General features: G+C 42.6%; 1 protein-coding gene and 1 long non-coding RNA gene across 3 annotated transcripts in view; both read right to left on the reverse strand.

The window, feature by feature from the left end:
- Positions 1-377: 377 nt before the first annotated feature.
- On the reverse strand, positions 378-1,803 carry LOC116376139 (uncharacterized). The gene is made up of 2 exons (XR_004211526.1): positions 1,756-1,803; positions 378-1,478 (listed from the first exon to the last, which is right to left on the reverse strand). It is a non-coding gene; the product is annotated as an uncharacterized LOC116376139 (long non-coding RNA).
- A 6,573-nt stretch (positions 1,804-8,376) lies between these two features.
- Positions 8,377-21,483, reverse strand: part of LOC109899068 (DNA nucleotidylexotransferase) — a 140,468-nt gene continuing 127,361 nt past the window's right edge. Inside the window, exon 11 of one of the 2 annotated variants that reach the window (XM_020494119.2) lies at positions 8,377-9,184. In XM_020494119.2, the coding sequence (XP_020349708.1) occupies positions 9,098-9,184 (87 nt within the window). In that variant the 3' untranslated portion in view covers positions 8,377-9,097. The remainder of the gene's footprint in view (positions 9,185-21,483) is intronic. The other variant, XM_020494118.2, reaches the window with a different exon arrangement.

Genomic DNA, 21,483 nt, shown 5'->3' on the forward strand with positions numbered 1-21,483 from the left:
CTTGTTCTCAACTAGCCTACCTGGTTAAATAAAGGTGAAATATATATATATTTTTTTTAAAGCATTTTCGCAAGACACTGCATACACACATACTGTAATGTGCCCATTACAATCTATGCAATAATCGAAATAAATGATTTGTCAATAGAACTTGAAAACATGTGAATAAAACAGTAAATATATAAATAATTACCACACTAAACATTTTCTGATAGTGATTTATTGATATAAGTGGCATGTGCCGGCAGTCAATCACATAACCTCTCACTCCCACTCTGAGCCATTCAGTGTTGTTATTGCTGTATGTTTATAGCTAGTGAGATAAACTGTAGTATTAGCAATGTCTTTCAAAAGGAGACCACTCACAAATGCAGAAATTCTGGAGATGTTTTTAATTCTGACATTGAGTCTGAGTATGAAAGTCAGGAATCAGATTCTGACAGTGAGGAACTGCTCCCCAACCTTGTAGACATTGAGAACCCTGAATCTGAGGACTCCTTGTCCACTGACGAAGTCCCAGGTCCCTTTGAAGATGCTGGTAGTGATGGAGGCAGACCGACAGTGGATGAAGTACAGGAGTTCTGTGGAAAGGTTCAGCTGGAAGGCCTGAGCCATTTCACCCCAACCTGGCCCTGCTGTTTGCTTTGATGAGTCCCAGTCTGGAGTGCAACGCCCCTAGCCATTTCCATCTGAGGCAGAGTGCTTCAAGTTGTTTCTGACAGAGGAGCTGGTGGGAGACATAGTAGAGGAGACCAATCGCTATGCCTTGGAGCTACAGGAGAAGAGAGCCAGGAGTAGGGGGGGAAACTTGCTAAATGGGTGACAACCACAATTAGTGAAATGTATACCTTCCTGTATACCTTCTCATGGGGATAGTAAAGAACTCCCTAAGAGAATACTGGAGCACAGATCCTATATTTGTAACTCCCCTCTTTGCCACCCTCTTTTCCCAAGTTCTGCTACGATGCCTACATTTGGTCAACAATGGATTGATGAGTCCCTGATGTTATGGAATGGTAGGCTGGCGTTCCGTCAATATTCCCTCCAAAAGGCACAGGTTTGGGGTCAAGTTCTTTGTCATGTGCGACGTGAAGACAGGATTTGTCCAGGACATTATTGTTTGCGCAGGGTCCACCACTGACATCCAACATTATGAGGGGCTTGGGGTGTCGGGTCCGTGGTGATGACCATGCTGGCTCCTCATCTCAGCAGGGGACACACTTTGTATGTGGACAATTGTTACAGCAGTCCCACAGTCTTCCAGCATCTGCTCTCCAACAGCACAGGGGCTTGTGGCACAGTCAGGTCAAACAGGAAGGGGATGCCGGCATTCGGATGCAGGAAGATGCAGTGAGGGGAGGTGGAGTTCAAGGAGAATGGTCAACAGCTGGCAGTAAAGTGGCATGACAAACGAAACATCCATGTTCTCTGCACTGTCCATACAGCAACGATGTCGGGCCACAGGGAAGGTGGACCACCTGACGGGAGAAAGAGAAATCAAACCAGACTGTGTGCTTGACTATAACCTCAAAATGGGGGCAGTGGATAAGGCGGACATGATAAACAGCTTTGTGGAATGCACTCAGAAAATGACAAAGTGGGATAAGAAGATATTTTTCCATCTGATTGACACTGCTGCCCTCAATGGCCACATTTCTCACCTGTTAGATGGCGGTGAACTGATTACTGAACAAGGTATTTTTGGTAAATGGACATACAAATCATACAGAAACTATAACGTAATAAGTCACTTACTTTGATTGAAACGTAGCCTGGATTTGAACCAGGGTGTCTGTAGTGATTCCTCTAGCACTGAGATGCTGACCGCTGTGCCACTTGGGAGTCATAAGGCCAGGGTAGCTTCAAAATACAACACAAGATAATACTTCCCGGATGCAATTAGCATTGTTTTACAGAGCTAATAGAAGAATGTAGCTAGCTACATAAGCATGTTTGAACATAACACCATAAAGGTTATGAAAGGAGTAACGTTACTTCGTGTGTCCCCGTGTAACGATTTTCCTCCTCTTCTGAGGAGGAGTAGGAAATATCGGACCAATGCGCAGCGTGGTAAGTGTCCATAATATATTTATTAAACTGAACCCTGAAAACAACAGAACAAGAGCAATAAATGAAAACCGAAACAGTTCTGTATGGTACAACACAGACACAGAAAACAACTACCCACAAATCATAGTGGAAAAACAGGCTGCCTAAGTATGGTTCTCAATCAGAGACAACGATTGCCAGTCAAATCAAATCAAATCAAATGTATTTATATAGCCCTTCGTACATCAGCTGATATCTCAAAGTGCTGTACAGAAACCCAGCCTAAAACCCCAAACAGCAAGCAATGCAGGTGTAGAAGTGCCAGTCTTAGATTGGGAACCATACCAGGCCAAACACATAGAAATAGAAAACCTAGAAAACACAACATAGAATGCCCACCCCAACTCACGCCATGACCAAACTAAAAGAGACAAAAAAAAGGAACTAAAGTCAGGACGTGACACTGAATTTATAAGGAATATACACAAATATATTATGCTCCATACATGCAGTGAGCTGCAGTAAAAAAGGCATAACACGACATACAGAAACTATTATAACGCAATAAGGCACTTACTTTGAAAGAAACACACACATTTCCAAAGTTATAATTGGAAATACAAACAACAATGACTGTGATGCTGACAACAGACGCTAAATATGAACACGTGTGTGCAGATCTTGTTCTGACGGGAGTTGCGCAAATATCTGCAGACTTGAACTGCACAGACAATTGGGAATTGCATTGGGTCAGAAATGTCAAAAAAATTAATTGTCCACAAAATACTTAGTCTTGGGCCTGACAACACCCCTGCCAATATATCCTCCAAACACCGGCATTATCCCTTAAATGTAGGTAACTTCACTCAATAAGATTTAGTACAGACCAAGCCTGACACAAAATGTAGAAATGTAGAAATAGTAGCCTACTTTGACAACAATTCAGTGGTTCCAACAACTATTAGATAGAGAGAGATGAAGAGGGAAGATACAAAACATAACTCTTCAGAGACAATGAATGATTTGTAGGATAAATTCATATTTCACACAGTCACTTTAGTGTTTGCATTTAGCCTACAGCATGTCATGGAACTTGTGGAAGCACAGCCCCACCCTGCAAATGTGGCACAGAATAGTAGAGCACCTAAAGGAGGGCTTTACACATCTCCCACTCTTCGCCCTGCATCCACTTCGAATGCACACCACACAGCCTCTCTTGCGCACTTCAAACTTCACCTGCCTTCAAATGAGTTGTAACTCGGTCCACACACCCTGGTGCCACATTCTTGGCTCCCCTCTTCCTGCCATTGTGCCCATGTCACAAAGTGAACGCAAACGCTGCATTTTGAATGCACTTTAGGCCCAGACTGTGTGGTACAAGGGTGAGTGGTGGGACTTGGGGCAGACACATGCCATGGAAACGTATGCTCCCCTCTCGGGTGTGATCTCCCTCTTCTTCCTCCTCTCCCTCTCCCTCCTCTTCTTCCTCCTCTCCCTCCTCTCCGTGTTCCTCTCCCTCCTCTCTCCTCTCCCTCTCCTTCACTCGCCTCTTCTGCTCTCCCTCTACTCTCCCTCCTCTTCCTCTCGCCACATCTCTATCCCTCCAATCATCTCTAACTCCTCTTGCTCCCTGCCTTTTGCTGCTGAGCCCTGACTCCCAGAATCACTTACCTCACGTTCACTGACCTAGAGGAGCAGAGTAACAGAGGAAAAGGAGAAGAGCAACAAATAGAATACATTTGTAGTCAGGAACTTTCTCTCTCCCTCACACTGTCTCTCTTCCTTCCTCTTTTTTTCTCAACCATACACATACTCTCTTCATAATAAGGGTTCTCCATAATAAATTGTGTGATATAGTTACAGGCATCCCATTCCACACACACACACACACACACACACACACACACACACACACACACACACACACACACACACACACACACACACACACACACACACACACACACACACACACACACACACACACACTCGCTCTCTCTCTCTCCTCCAATCAACTCTTGCCTGACAGATTAACTACAGAGTTCGCCAATGTTAGCTGATTAGTTACGAAGCTGGGACAGTTTCCAAATGAATTACATAGGTATAAACAAGACAAAACAACCAACTAGTTAAATGATTATATACGGCTAAGCACTGCAACTATTTCTATGAGACAGAGAGCAATCATTCAAGATCCACCACTAAAGTACCAAGTTATCATGACATGACAGCATTTGTTAATCTGTGAGCTATTCCCCAAGTTTCACAGCATCAAACAATGACAACACCAAACATATATCTGTTCACTTATTTCACTCAAGATCATCACTTTTCAAAGTGCAAGGACGTGTGAGAATCCGTATCACTAGATAAAGCCTCTTTCACAGTGAAAAGTTTTGTCTGCTTCAGGGGCCGTCATTTTGAGGAATGATTTTAATTTTTTATTCAAATGGAAGCATGCCCAGTTTCTGGTTGATGAAAACAACCACGTGAATACGACAACAGGTTGTTAGCAATTTCATTTTGCGATATTGACACAGATATTATTGTTTAAAAAACTAGGATGTTCGCATCTGCTATAGTAATTTAAAGAAAAGCCGTCGATGGCCGCTTTTGGTTCTAATTAATATTCAGACTTACCTTACGCAGGTACGAACCGAGCTCTTTGGGAGTGGCTGAAAGCTTCAAGTTCCTTGGCGTGCACATCACTGACAAACTGAAATGGTCCACCCACACAGACAGTGTGGTGAAGAAGGCACAACACTGCCTCTTTAACCTCAGGAACTTGAAGAAATTTGTCTTGGCACCTAAAACCCTCACAAACGTTTACAGATGCACAATTAATCCTGTCGGGCTGTGTCATCGCCTGGTACGGCAACTACACCATCCGCAACCGCAGGGCTCTCCAGAGGGTGGTGCGGTCTGCCCAACTCATCACCGGGGGCAAACAACCTGCCCTCCAGGGCATCCGATGTCTCAGGAATGCCAAAAAGATCATGAAGGACAACAACCACCCTAGCCACTTCCTGTTCACCCCGCTATCATCCAGAATGCGAGGTCAGTACGGGTGCATCAAAGCTGGGACCGAGAGACTGAAAAACAGCTTCTATCTCAAGGAGATCAGACTGTTAAACAGCCATCACTAAAACATTAGAGGCTGCTGCCCTATATACATAGACTTGAAATCACTGGCCACTTTAATAATGGAACACTAGTCACTAACAATGCTAACATTATTTACACTACTAATCTCATATGTATATACTGTATTGTGTCCTATTCTACTGTATCTTAGTCTATACCACTCTGAAATTGCTCGCCCAAACATTTATATATTCTTAATTTCATTCCTTTACTTTAGATTTGTGTATATTATTGTGAAATTGTTATATATGACTTGTTAGATATTACTGCACTGTTGGAGCTAGAAACACAAGCATTTAGCTACACCCACAATAAAATCTGCTCAACACCTGTATGTGACAAATAAATTTGATTTGATTTGAATACATTTTATTTAACCACTGCAAACCCTCCCAGTGGCTGGCAAACAGATTTCCTTATGGAGTTTTCAGTAAATGGGGGTTGCAGTACATTTATCTAAAGCCATCCCTTTAAATACGGTTTACCCTTAATTTGAATTTTCTCGACAGAGAATGGCTTCAGAATAGGTTCAGAATATTAGGGATCAATTAAATAAATCCATCAAAATATAGGCCTATGAACATCTCAGTTTCAGTACCGATTGGAAGATGTAAAAAAAATATTGGATCTTTTAGATTATTTAGGGTTAGGAATCTACCTACATCCTATAAAACAGGTTTGGAGAGCCTTTACGCCCAAAATATATTGGTGAGTCAAAAATACAGTGGCTTGATTCATTCTGAAAGTTGCCATTCAGTTGTTTGATCCATTAACTATAGGAAGGGGAGAAAACTGTGACAATAAGGGTTGATCAATAGTCCTGTAAATCTATCCTAATCTTCACTGATCATGGTACTGGTATGACAACGATCAAGTCATTGTAAACCATGCGCCAGGCTCCAGGTTTAAATTGCCAGGCTTGGTCTAAATTCCATGATGGTTCCATAAAGTGGGCTGCATATCCCAAATGATAGAACAACTTGTAAAACGTTAAATATTTTCCACTATCATTACTAGCGACCCTCGGCATCAACCACACGGACATGACAGAGGAAAGAAAGGGAAATTAACAATGTAATGTAATGATGCCAAATGCAGGCTACAAATTGAAGGGAACTAACACTAAAGTGATAATTATACATGTGTGTGGGTATTACTGACGGTGACTACCGATAGTGGCTAATATTTAAACATGATACAAATTGTTTTAAAAAAAACCTGAGAACAGTCTGGACTGAGATTAAAACATTCTAGAGCGCACAAAGATTACATTTGACCCGACTGTCATCTCATTTGGCTTGTCATCTCATTTTTGGCTTGCGTCTCCAAGATTCATCCCTGCAAGGGCATACAATTTAATTTCTGCATAATGGCACAACATTTCATATACTTCTCTGTGGGAAAGGTGCACACATAGCCTACCTGTCACGTTGATATGCTTCTGTTTGATGCCATATGACTGGTTTCACATTTGTATCCAACAATCATTAGGTAAAATAGATTTAAAACCATTTTAATTTATATTTACAATCCCCTTATCCAAAAGGATGACTCATTTAGCTAGCTCTCATCGTAAAACAAATGTATCTATGAATGTCTTTTTACATCAGCTGTTGTCAAAGTGCTTGTACAGAAACCAAGCCTAAATTCCCAATCAATAGCTCTTACCAATTAGTAAATGACAGTGCATAGAGAACGGTGTTATTTATGTCAGGAAAATATGTATTTGATGTTTTTCCACTTGGAACCAACAGGTTGCGCAACCTTATTCATCGTATCCTTATTCAAATGTGTACCTTGCTGGCACTGGCTTTTCCCATGCGTAAGTTCAAGGTCAGAATATGGGTAGAGAGAAAAGTGCATAAAATTGAATTAAGTTCAATTTACGCACTGGTAACTCGGGTCTGAATTCCTCACATAGTTACTGAAGACATCACAGCTAAAAAAGTATTTGTCCATGCAGCATTAGATAAGCTGCCTCAGCTGGACAGTGAAACGTTCATTGCCATCGTTTTATTATTATACAACCCAATGACCCAGGCCTCCAGAGAAAGGCAGATAGAGCTCCAGTTTCAACACCACTGTGTAGGCCTGTCTCAGAATGCAGTTAGTGTGACTCTCTGTTTGACCGGCCAGCCAGGATAGGGGAGAGAGGGGGGTGAGAGGGAGAGCTAGGCCCTGGGGTTGAGTCCTCAAAGTGCCTGTTATGCTCTACTTAAAGATCTTTAAATAGGGTGATTCACTAGGATGTGATAGCCCCAGTGATCTTTCAGCGGTATCATGGGATGTGCTTGATCTGAGCATCATGGGAAACTGGGCTAGGTTGTGGACAGGACAGCAGGCCATGCTACTGTGCGGCTGGAGGACTGTGCTCTTTATATCTTCAGCAGATGAATCTGTATGACCCAGCACAGCTACCATAAGAAGAGTAATAGCATGCTTCCTAATAAGAGGCCCTTAAAACAGCAACACTTACTACCGATGTAGGATGTTAATTTGATCACTCCTTTGTTGCCGAGAATTGTTCTGCACAGCAGGAAATGCCAAATTGGCTTCGAAAGTTTGTCGAAATTTCTGACTTGATTCCACTTTGAAATTTCTGACTTTGAATTTCTAACTTGATTTGAGAGAAAAATTCTCAAACCCTAGAAAAATGTCCATTAATTATAATCCACATAATAATGCCCATTTCCTGTTGCTGCAAGATTATTTTCCTGCTGTAGCAAACTGTCTCAAATTAAAATTCTACATCTGTAAATGACTATATTTACAATGTAAACTGACCTGTCATATGAACCCTGGTGATTGCAGTATCTCCAGTACAGTTGATTGGCCTTAATCAGCACAATTCATTCCTGCACCTAGGGAAGGGATTCATTGCGACACAGCAGACTGAGGGGAGGAGGCTGTAGCAGTAGTGAGCGGTTGCTACTGTAAATGCCCCCAGTGGATATGGAGGCACTAACGGAGGCTAAACGGGGATGCTGAATGCACCTCTATCTGCAGCTCATTACCCTCCTCTCCATTCCCAGGAGGCTTGGCTCCGGTTCACTTCCAGCGCTGTCCTGCCAGGAGGAGGGTGATTACAACCATTTTACTCAACAAGGGACTTTCTCTCTCTTGCTTATGCCCCTCTCCTCTTCCCTTTTTACTTCGTAGCCATTTGATTTATGTAGTTATGTATCAATCACATAAGAATACTCAGAGAAAAACAGGTTTTGAATGACAGAACAGAATTTTTATTTACTAAGAGGCTAAGAGAAAAAAGCCAGGCTGAAAAGAATATAATCATGAATCATACATCAGTATGTAGTCTGACAACAGAACACAAGTATAAAAATCAACCCAGATTAGGCTCTTTGAAATGAGATTGCAGTAGTGTGTAGCCGAGGGGGGAGACAGATGGGAATTATGTACTGCAGTGGTTCCCAAACTGCGGGGGGCACAAGGGGATGGCAGGGGTGGCGCGGAGTTCCCCAAAGCATATTTTTTAAGGAACTCAGTCGGGTTCAACTTACTCTTGAAAGTTGACATTTCTAAATTGGGTAGTGCATCAGCAGTTTTTCCTTTTGTCATGTCAGTTATTAGATAGCGATGTATAACTTGTCAGAAATGTCCAGATCAACTAGCCTATGTCAGCTAATGTTTTGTAGCTAAGTTTTTAGCCCATTAATTTTGTTGTAATGTTTAACTCACTCAGATATTACATAAACACACGTAAGACATGCCAAAATCTGTAGAACTGCAGGAAATTAGCTTTAAAACAGAAAAACTATTTCTCCACCCCATGGCAAAATGTGTTTCCCAATGTTGGAAGGTGGGCTGAGAATTAAAAAGTTGGGAACCCCTAATGTACTGTATGTATAAAGGTGGTATTGTATGGGTGTCTGTGAGAGGATGATGCTTATGCATTTCTCTGCCAAGGCTCCACATACTCCAAACCCAGATGGGCAAAGATTTCCTCCTCAGTAGTCGCCAGTAGGCATAGTTTCTGGAGAAAGAACAAAGACAAAATTGATGGTTGGATTCAGAAATATAGTAGACATAAGAGATATGTGAGAGACTGTGAGAGTTGACATGGCTTGACAGCAAGATGCCACGCACGCACTGAAACATCTCAAGTTGCAAACCAAACAAGCCCAAGTATGAGAATATCGGAGGTCACTCATGTTAGTCTCAGATGAACACAAAGATAACATCGCTATACAGTGGCTTGTGAAAGTATTCACCTCCCTTGGTATTTTTCCTATTTTGTTGTAATTAAAATAGATTTTGGGGGGAGTTTGTGTCATTTGATATACACAACATGCCTACCACTTTAAAGATGCAAAATATTTTTATTGTGAAACAAACAAGAAATAAGACAAAAAAAACTGAAAACGAGCGTGCTTAACTATTCACCCCCCCCAAAGTCAATACTTTGTAGAGCCACCTTTTGCAGCAATTACAGCTGCAAGTCTCCTGGGGTATGTCTCTATAAGCTTGGCACATCTAGCCACTTGGATTTTTACCCATTCTTCAAGGCAAAACTGCTCCAGCTCCTTCAATTTGGATGGGTTCTGCTGGTGTACAGCAATCTTTAAGTCATACCACAGATTCTCAATTGGATTGAGGTCTGGGCTTTGACTAGGCCATTCCAAGATATTTAAATGTCTCCCTTTTAACTATATGAGTGTTGCTTTAGCAGTATGCATATGGTCATTGTCCTGCCAGAAGGTGAACCTCCGTCCCAGTCTCAAATCTCTGGAAGACTGAAACAAGTTTCCCTCAAGAACTTCCCTGTATTTAGCACCATCGATCATTCCTTTAATTCTGACCAGTTTTCCAGTCCCTGCCGATGAAAAACATCCCCACAGTGAAGCATGGTGGTGGCAGCATCATGCTGTGGGGATGATGTTCTCAGGGTGATGAGAGGTGTTGTGTTTGCACCAGACATAGCATAGCAAACCTGGTCAAGAACTACAGGAAACGTAATTACAAACAAAGGTTTCTGTACCAAATATTAAGTTCTGCTTTTCTGATGTATCAAATACCAATGTCATGCAATAAAATGCTAATTAATTACTTAAAAATCATACAATGTGATTTTCTGGAGTTTTTGTTCTAGATTCTGTCTCTCACAGTTGAAGTGTACCTATGATAAAAAATTACAGACCTCTACATGCTTTGTAAGTGGGAATACCGGCAAAATCGGCAGGGTATCAAAAACTTGCTCTCCCCACTGTATGTGTTGGGCCCCTCTGACAGCTAAAGGCAGAAGATAAACAATCATAACTGGTAGGAGAGAGGGAAAAGTACTTGTAGGCATGTATTCTGCCATTCTAGCCCGTTATTTACAATGCAAATAACAAGGGGGACATTACAGGCCCTGAGTGCATGCTGGGTAAAATAAGTCAGTCCAGCCCAGGTCCAATCTGTGTAAATATCACTCCCTCTGTCTTCATTTGACTTCTGTCTCTGTTGATAAAATCAATTTCAAACAGTCCAGGCTAAAATCTTGATCATCTAAATTTGATTATGACCTGACACACATTAAACGCAGTCATGCCCGCATGTCTGACAGGGGCACACACACACACACTAAGTCTCTCCACCAGCTAAGTGGATGATTGGTTCTCTGCAGGTCACTAACAGGTCACTAACTCTCACATACATTAAACTCTAGAGAAAACACCCCCATGGTTACAGCAGATGAAAATCTTTCCACAGAGGTGCGAATTGCTATATTCATCCCAACAACTCCCTTGTACCAGAGCAGACCACCGGAGACTTTTTTCCTCTCAGGAAGTAAATAAGACAACATCCACACAGTGATTGGGGAACTGGTGAAGTAGTCACATATAAGAGCTTTGGACAGTCAGATCTGAAGGTGATATAGCTCGTAGAGCATCATGTTCAGGCATCCCTAACAAGATGCATGCTTACTGTTCAGAAGGCTCAACGGAAAGCTATGGTAAGCTCTAACATCCAACTAACAAAAGAAATGTGAACTCTGTCCAATCCCTCCAATCCCCACGGGGGAAATTTTTCATTACATACTGACAAGTTATGTCTATATTAACTTGTCAGTTATATGTGCCCCAATAGCGGGGGCACTGGTTAGATTTCTTCGACTAAGTGGTACCCCCTGTATATAGCCTCGCTATTGTTGTTTTACTGCTGCTCTTTAATTATTTGTTACTTTTATTTCTTATTCCTCATATATATATATATATGTATATATATATGTGTGTGTGTGACAAATACAATTTGAATTGATTTGATTGACCACAGCAAACTCTCTGAAAGCTTTGACCAAGAACATGTTGTTGCTCTTCTGAGCCTGGCCTTACTTGACTTAAACCTTTTTACTCCGTAAGGAGCATATGCCATCCAAATATAAGCCTACTTACCATGTACTACAATAACTACTACTTTATTCAGATAGAACTATGGTAAGCATTTCTGACAGAGGAGGAGCTGGAGTGTGAGTTACTGCATGTCAATGTCCTTGACTTAGTGACCGGCTAACCAGCTGTGTATTTCCTCTTCCCGCTGCAATATTTACAGCTCTCATGGATGTGAACACAGACATCAGGCCATCTTAACATCTGCCTTCTGTCATTGCCTCCGTGCCATGACACACAGGCTGATGGAAGGGTCTGATGGAAATGATTGGCTGCCACTCAAAGAGCCATGCACATCCACACACAAACACACAAATTAAAGCACACCCACAAATTCAAACATTTGTTTTACTATATTTGTGTGGAGCAAACAATTGATTCCCATTCAAAAACATGTTTGACCTAACTCCTAACCCTAATCCCTAAGCCTAAACTAGTATTTTTCCGTGTGGGGAAATGTCCGAATTTTCCATGTTTTACTATGTTTGTGAATCACCACAAGGATAGTAAAACCAAAAACACACACCACACACTGGGACAGACTTGCTGGCTTGTGGATCCTCAGACACAGTGATATGCAAACACAGTTGAATAATATGCAAATCCACACTAAATGAACAACTCATAGGAACATGTAAATACAAATGTTACACAAACACTACAAACACACACAACAGGTGGCCTGTCAGAGAGTACTTTCTTGTGATTATATTCAGTGTTGATATTCATAATCTATAATACACCGGTAGTATGTCTGAAGGACATGGCAATTCGGGACTGTTGCGTTTGTTTTCCTTTGATGGACAGCAAGCAATGGATTTAAATTATTCAAAGGAAAATCTGTATTTTGACATAGTCACCTTTGAAAATCACCCATTTACATTTGTGTCCAACTCGTTGACACTGAAAGATCCCCCAGGACTAAAGAACACATGGTTTCTGTAAGAGAGGAACATACATCCACCTACAGTCTACCGTATCATATTTCTCCGTATCCATAGCGTACTACTCCCGTGGGTCTCTCCATTAGAAATCCATAGATATCACATCAGGACTATTACATAAGGCATGCGTGGGCCACAGCCTTCCTCCCTCTCTTTGTTTAGATAGTTTTCTTCTTACTGTCACCACCTGGAAACATGTTATTACCAAGAGGGTGGTGAATCGAAAAATGTTTTGAGTGTCTCTAAGTTAATCTATCTTTATTGCAGCTCACGGGAAAGGGCTGACAGTGGTGGAAAAGTGGGAGTCGATTAGTGCCTCTGCTGTCCTACTGAAACGATCCACCCACGATCAGCACGCACGCACATGTTCACACGCGCACACGCCTAGCCTTCTCCAGGCACACTGGGGCAGCAGAATAGAACCTGAGAGAGAAAGGAGGCGATTCGGACACCTCACTAATCAACCCAGCAATTAGTGTTAGCATCATGAACCCCTCTGAACCATAAAAAGGCTATTGAGCTGAATGTGGTTTACATTGCCTAACTCTCTCAGCCTGCTAATCAGCCAAATAAACTGGGCAGTAAGGGGAAACAGTGCCAGATAATCAACCATTTAATCATACACAGAAAATGAGTTTTTTTGGCCGCCAGGGTTTTGCCACATAAACATGAGTAAAAAAAATACATAATTGTTGATTAGAGTGTCCGAATGTAACAAGCAAAGGAAGACAAAGTCATTACGCCGGTGTAATATGACCTCACTATATCTCATTTTCTATTAAGCAGAATTCTTTATTTATCTCCTCTGACACGTTCCTTCAATCCTTCATAAGGCCTACATAACACATCACTGTCACACAGCTAACATAAGCCCAAATCACACGGAGGGACATCCGTCAACTATGAGAATTTTGGGTACGCGAGAGTAGCGACCGTTAATTCACAAAGAATAGTGTAGTGTTCGCCAGCGTAATTGTAATGAAAAGCCATTGTAAACAGTTTTATTCTCTCTTGAAATCGGAGTTACCTCATTCCTCGAGTTTTCCAGCCTATTTCCAGCCTATGATCGAAATCAACACAGGTAGGCTGCCATTGTTTTCAAATAGGTAACCTAATTGTCAGAACAAACACAGCCTATACATCCCAATAAACGTTTTAACCATAAAACTTTACTTAGCAAAGTAGAGAAGTTTAAAACAATTCCTCTAATTCCCTTTCGACCCACTCAATCTCTAGTCCAGATGTGAATATTTGGAAACCAAGGAAATCAATAACCATGCACTTTCTTTTGAGGCTCCCTAAATGTTATCAGCATATCGAATGCGCGACCCGGGCTGGCAAAACCCAGGATCATTGTTATTCTAACTTCCGCAAAGCATATAAAGCCCTCCCCCGCCCCCAATTTGGAAAATCTGACCACGACACCATTTTGTTGCTCCCAGCCTATAGACAGAAACTAAAACAGGAAGCACCCGTGCTCAGGTTTGTTCAACGCTGGTCTGACCAATTGGATTCCACGCTTCAAAATTGCTTCGATCACGTGGACTGGGATATGTTCTTCATTGCGTCGGACAATAACATTGATGAATACGCTGATTCGGTGAGCGAGTTTATTAGCAAGTGCATCGGTGATGTTGTATCCACAGCGTCTATTAAAACATACCCCAACCAGAAACCATGGATTGATGGCAGCATTCCCGCAAAACTGAATGTGCAAACCACTGCATTTAATCAGGGAAAGGTGACCGGAAACATGACCGAATACAAACAGTGTAGCTATTCCCTCCGCAAGGCAATCAAACAAGCTAAGCATCAATACAGAGACAAGGTAGAGTCGCACTTCAACAGCTCAGACACAAGAGGTATGTGGCAGGGTCTACAGTCAATCACGGACTACAAAAGGAAAACTAGCTCTGTCGCGGACCACGATGTCTTGCTCCCAGACAAACCAAACAACTTTTTTGGTCGCTTTGAGGACAATACAGTGCCATTGACACAGCCCGCTACCAAAACCTGCGGGCTCTCCTTCACTGCAGCCAACGTGAGTAAAACATTTAAACGGGTTAACCCTCGCAAGGCTGCCAGCCCAGACGGCATCCCCAGCCACGTCCTCAGAGCATGCGCAGTCCAGCTGGCTGGTGTGTTTACGGACATATTCAATCAATCCTTATCCCAGTCTGCTGTTCCCACATGCTTCAAGAGGGTCACCATTGTTCCAGTTCCCAAGAAAGCTAAGGTAACTGAGCTAAATGACTATCGCCCCGTAGCACTCACTTCCGTCATCATGAAGTGCTTTGAGAGACTAGTCAAGGATCATATCACCTCCACCATACCTGACACCCTAGACCCACTCCAATTTGCTTACTGCCCTAATAGGTCCATAGACGACGCAATCACAATCACACTGCACACTGCCCTAACCAATCTGGACAAGAGGAATACCTACAGTGGGGCAAAAAATATTTAGTCAGCCACCAATTGTGCAAGTTCCACCACTGAAAAACATGAGAGAGGCCTGTAATTTCCATCATAGGTACACTTCAACTATGACAGACAAAGTGAGAAAAAAAATCCAGAAAATCACATTGTAGGATTTTTTATTAATTAATTTGCAAATTATGGTGGAAAATAAGTATTTGGTCACCTACAAACAAGCAAGATTTCTGGCTCTCACAGACCTGTAACTTTTTAAGAGGCTCCTCTGTCCTCCACTCGTTAATGGCACCTGTTTGAACTTGTTATCAGTATAAAAGACACCTGTCCACAACCTCAAACAGTCACACTCCACTATGGCCAAGACCAAATATTTATTTATTTATTTTTATTTTACCTTTATTTAACCAGGTAGGCAAGTTGAGAACAAGTTCTCATTTACAATTGCGACCTGGCCAAGATAAAGCAAAGCAGTTCGACAGATAAAACGACACAGAGTTACACATGGAGTAAAAACAAACATACAGTCAATAATGCAGTATAAACAAGTCTATATACAATGTGAGGTGAGAAGGGAGGTAAAGGCAAAAAAGGCCATGATGGCAAAGTAAATACAATATAGCAAGTAAAATACTGGAATGGTAGTTTTGCAATGGAAGAATGTGCAAAGTAGAAATAAAAAATAATGGGGTGCAAAGGAGCAAAATAAATAAATAAATTAAAATTAAATACAGTTGGGAAAGAGGTAGTTGTTTGGGCTAAATTATAGGTGGGCTATGTACAGGTGCAGTAATCTGTGAGCTGCTCTGACAGTTGGTGCTTAAAGCTAGTGAGGGAGATAAGTGTTTCCAGTTTCAGAGATTTTTGTAGTTCGTTCCAGTCATTGGCAGCAGAGAACTGGAAGGAGAGGCGGCCAAAGAAAGAATTGGTTTTGGGGGTGACTAGAGAGATATACCTGCTGGAGCGTGTGCTACAGGTGGGAGATGCTATGGTGACCAGCGAGCTGAGATAAGGGGGGACTTTACCTAGCAGGGTCTTGTAGATGACATGGAGCCAGTGGGTTTGGCGACGAGTATGAAGCGAGGGCCAGCCAACGAGAGCGTACAGGTCGCAATGGTGGGTAGTATATGGGGCTTTGGTGATAAAACGGATTGCACTGTGATAGACTGCATCCAATTTGTTGAGTAGGGTATTGGAGGCTATTTTGTAAATGACATCGCCAAAGTCGAGGATTGGTAGGATGGTCAGTTTTACAAGGGTATGTTTGGCAGCATGAGTGAAGGATGCTTTGTTGCGAAATAGGAAGCCAATTCTAGATTTAACTTTGGATTGGAGATGTTTGATATGGGTCTGGAAGGAGAGTTTACAGTCTAACCAGACACCTAAGTATTTGTAGTTGTCCACGTATTCTAAGTCAGAGCCGTCCAGAGTAGTGATGTTGGACAGGCGGGTAGGTGCAGGTAGCGATCGGTTGAAGAGCATGCATTTAGTTTTACTTGTATTTAAGAGCAATTGGAGGCCACGGAAGGAGAGTTGTATGGCATTGAAGCTTGCCTGGAGGGTTGTTAACACAGTGTCCAAAGAAGGGCCGGAAGTATACAGAATGGTGTCGTCTGCGTAGAGGTGGATCAGGGACTCACCAGCAGCAAGAGCGACCTCATTGATGTATACAGAGAAGAGAGTCGGTCCAAGAATTGAACCCTGTGGCACCCCCATAGAGACTGCCAGAGGTCCGGACAGCAGACCCTCCGATTTGACACACTGAACTCTATCAGAGAAGTAGTTGGTGAACCAGGCGAGGCAATCATTTGAGAAACCAAGGCTGTCGAGTCTGCCGATGAGGATATGGTGATTGACAGAGTCGAAAGCCTTGGCCAGATCAATGAATACGGCTGCACAGTAATGTTTCTTATCGATGGCGGTTAAGATATCGTTTAGGACCTTGAGCGTGGCTGAGGTGCACCCATGACCAGCTCTGAAACCGGATTGCATAGCAGAGAAGGTATGGTGAGATTCGAAATGGTCGGTAATCTGTTTGTTGACTTGGCTTTCGAGGACCTTAGAAAGGCACGGTAGGATAGATATAGGTCTGTAGCAGTTTGGGTCAAGAGTGTCCCCCCCTTTGAAGAGGGGGATGACCGCAGCTGCTTTCCAATCTTTGGGAATCTCAGACGACACGAAAGAGAGGTTGAACAGGCTAGTAATAGGGGTGGCAACAATTTCGGCAGATAATTTTAGGAAGAAAGGGTCCAGATTGTCTAGCCCGGCTGATTTGTAGGGGTCCAGATTTTGCAGCTCTTTCAGAACATCAGCTGAATGGATTTGGGAGAAGGAGAAATGGGGAAGGCTTGGGCGAGTTGCTGTTGGGGGTGCAGTGCTGTTGTCCGGGGTAGGAGTAGCCAGGTGGAAAGCATGGCCAGCCGTAGAAAAATGCTTATTGAAATTCTCAATTATGGTGGATTTATCAGTGGTGACAGTGTTTCCTATCTTCAGTGCAGTGGGCAGCTGGGAGGAGGTGTTCTTATTCTCCATGGACTTTACAGTGTCCCAGAACTTTTTTGAGTTAGTGTTGCAGGAAGCAAATTTCTGCTTGAAAAAGCTAGCCTTGGCTTTTCTAACTGCCTGTGTATAATGATTTCTAGCTTCCCTGAACAGCTGCATATCACGGGGGCTGTTCGATGCTAATGCAGAACGCCATAGGATGTTTTTGTGTTGGTTAAGGGCAGTCAGGTCTGGGGAGAACCAAGGGCTATATCTGTTCCTGGTTCTAAATTTCTTAAATGGGGCATGTTTATTTAAGATGGTTAGGAAGGCATTTAAAAAAAATATCCAGGCATCCTCTACTGACGGGATGAGATCAATATCCTTCCAGGATACCCCGGCCAGGTCGATTAGAAAGGCCTGCTCGCAGAAGTGTTTCAGGGAGCGTTTTACAGTGATGAGTGGAGGTCGTTTGACCGCTGACCCATTACGGATGCAGGCAATGAGGCAGTGATCGCTGAGATCTTGGTTGAAGACAGCAGAGGTGTATTTAGAGGGGAAGTTGGTTAGGATGATATCTATGAGGGTGCCCGTGTTTAAGGTTTTGGGGAGGTACCTGGTAGGTTCATTGATTATTTGTGTGAGATTGAGGGCATCAAGTTTAGATTGTAGGATGGCTGGGGTGTTAAGCATGTTCCAGTTTAGGTCGCCTAGCAGCACGAACTCTGAAGATAGATGGGGGGCAATCAGTTCACATATGGTGTCCAGAGCACAGCTGGGGGCAGAGGGTGGTCTATAGCAGGCGGCAACGGTGAGAGACTTGTTTTTAGAGAGGTGGATTTTTAAAAGTAGAAGTTCGAATTGTTTGGGTACAGACCTGGATAGTAGGACAGAACTCTGCAGGCTATCTTTGCAGTAGATTGCAACACCGCCCCCTTTGGCAGTTCTATCTTGTCTGAAAATGTTGTAGTTTGGAATTAAAATGTCTGAGTTTTTGGTGGTCTTCCTAAGCCAGGATTCAGACACAGCTAGAACATCCGGGTTGGCAGAGTGTGCTAAAGCAGTGAATAGAACAAACTTAGGGAGGAGGCTTCTAATGTTAACATGCATGAAACCAAGGCTATTACCGTTACAGAAGTCGTCAAAAGAGAGCGCCTGGGGAATAGGAGTGGAGCTAGGCACTGCAGGGCCTGGATTCACCTCTACATCGCCAGAGGAACATAGGAGGAGTAGAATAAGGGTACGGCTAAAAGCTATGAGAATTGGTCGTCTAGAACGTCTGGAACATAGAGTAAAAGGAGGTTTCTGGGGGCGATAAAATAGCATCAAGGTATAATGTACAGACAAATGTATGGTAGGATGTGAATACAGTGGAGGTAAACCTAGGTATTGAGTGATGAAGAGAGAGATATTGTCTCTAGAAACATCGTTGAAACCAGGAGATGTCATTGCATGTGTGGGTGGTGGAACTAATAGGTTGGATAAGGTATAGTGAGCAGGACTAGAGGCTCTACAGTGAAATAAGCCAATAAACACTAACCAGAACAGAAATGGACAAGACATATTGACATTAAGGAGAGGCATGCTTAGTCGAGTGATCAAAAGGGTCCGGTGAGTGGAGAGGTTGGTTGGTGATTTAGACAGCTAGCCAGGGCATCGGTAGCAAGCTAGCATAGGATGGAGGTCTGTTGTTAGCCACCTCCTGCGCTCCGTCAGTAGATTAGTGGGGTTCCGTGTGGTAGAGGGGATCAATCCAAATCACACAACAACAACAAAAATAGATGTCAAAGGACACCAGAAACAAAATTGTAGACCTGCACCAGGCTGGGAAGACTGAATCTGCAATAGGTAAGCAGCTTGGTTTGAAGAAATCAACTGTGGGAGCAATTATTAGGAAATAGAAGACATACAAGACCACTGATAATCTCCCTCGATCTGGGGCTCCACGCAAGATCTCACCCCGTGGGATCAAAATGATCACAAGAACGGTGAGCAAAAATCCCAGAACCACACGGGGGGACCTAGTGAATGACCTGCAGAGAGCTGGGACCAAAGTAACAAAGCCTACCATCAGTAACACACTACGCCACCAGGGACTCAAATCCTGCAGTGCCAGACGTCTCCCCCTGCTTAAGCCAGTACATGTCCAGGCCCGTCTGAAGTTTGCTAGAGAGCATTTGGATGATCCAGAAGAAGATTGGGAGAATGTCATATGGTCAGATGAAACCAAAATATAATTTTTTGGTAAAAACTCAACTCGTCGTGTTGGGAGGACAAAGAATGCTGAGTTGCATCCAAAGAACACCATACCTACTGTGAAGCATGGGGGTGGAAACATCATGCACGTTGTGCGTAAACAGAGGTGTAAGGATTGGATGAGTGAGTTTTGAACAAGTGGTCAACATCTGAATTAAAAATGTTCAGTTTAATTGCACAACAAGCCTCTTTGCATTTGTAACACAAAGCTCTTAGACACTTACCCTGTAAGACTCACAGCTGTAATCGCTGCCCAAATTGATTATAACATGTATTGACTCAGGGATGTGAATACTTATGTAAATTAATATCTGTATTTCATTTTAAATACATTTTAAATAAAACATTTTTTAAATACAATAAAAAGTTTTCACTTTGTCATTATGAGGTACTGTGTGTAGATGGCTGAGAAAAAAATCTACACTGTATATTTTGAATTCAGGCTGTAACAACATGCGTAATAGGTAAAAGGGTATGAATACTTTCTGAAGGCACTGTATACAGTTGAAGTCGGAAGTTTACATACACTTAGGTTGGAGTCATTAAAACTAGTTTTTCAACCACTCCACAAATTTCTTATTAACAAACTATAGTTTTGGCAAGTCGGTTAGGACATCTACTTTGAGCATGACACAAGTCATTTTTCCAACAATTGTTTACAAACAGATTATTTCACTTATATCACAATTTCAGTGGGTCAGAAGTTTACATACACTAAGTTGACTGTGCCTTTAAACAGCTTGGAAAATTCCAGAAAATAATGTCATGGCTTTAGAAGCTTCTGATAGGCTAACTGACACCATTTGAGTCAATTGGAGGTGTACCTGTGGATGTATTTCAAGGCCTACCTTCAAACTCAGTGCCTATTTGAAATCAAAAGAAGTCAGCCAAGACCTCAGAAAAAAAATTGTAGACCTCCACAAGTCTGGTTCATCCTTGGGAGCAATTTCCAAATTCCTGAAGGTACCACGTTCATCTGTACAAACAATAGTACGCAAGTATAAACACCATGGGACCACCGCTCAGGAAGGAGACACGTTCTGTATCCTAGAGATGAACGTACTTTGGTGCGAAAAGTGCAAATCAATCCCAAACCAACAGCAAAGCACCTTGTGAAGATGCTGGAGGAAACAGGTACAAAAGTATCTATATCCACAGTAAAACGAGTCCTTTATCGACATAACCTGAAAGGCTGCTCAGCAAGGAAGAAGCCACTGCTCCAAAACCACCATAAAAAAGCTAGACTACTGCACATGGGGACAAAGATTGTACTTTTTGGAGAAATGTCCTCTGGTCTGATGAAACAAAAATCGAACTGTTTGGCCATAATGACCATCATTATGTTTAGAGGAAAAAGGGGGAGGCTTGCAAGCTGAAAAACACCATCCCAACCGTGAAGCACGGGGGTGGCAGCATCATCTTGTGGGGGTGCTTTGCTGCAGGAGGGACTGGTGCACTTCACAAAATAGATGGCATCATGAGGTAGGAAAATTATCTGGATACATTGAAGCAACATCTCAAGACACAAGTCAGGAAGTTAAAGCTTGGTCGCAAATGGGTCTTCCATATGGACAATGACCCCAAGCATACTTCCAAAGTTGTGGCAAAATGGCTTAAGGACAACAAAGTCAAGGTATTGGAGTGGCCATCCCAAAGCCCTGACCTAAATCCTATAGAATAGTTGTGGGCAGAACTGAAAAATTGTGTGCGAGGAAGGAGGCCTACAAACCTGACTCAGTTACACCAGCTCTGTCAGGAGGAATGGGCCAAAATTCACCCAACTTATTGTG

Source organism: Oncorhynchus kisutch, linkage group LG11 (assembly GCF_002021735.2).
Source record: "Oncorhynchus kisutch isolate 150728-3 linkage group LG11, Okis_V2, whole genome shotgun sequence".
Lineage (NCBI taxonomy): Eukaryota > Metazoa > Chordata > Actinopteri > Salmoniformes > Salmonidae > Oncorhynchus > Oncorhynchus kisutch.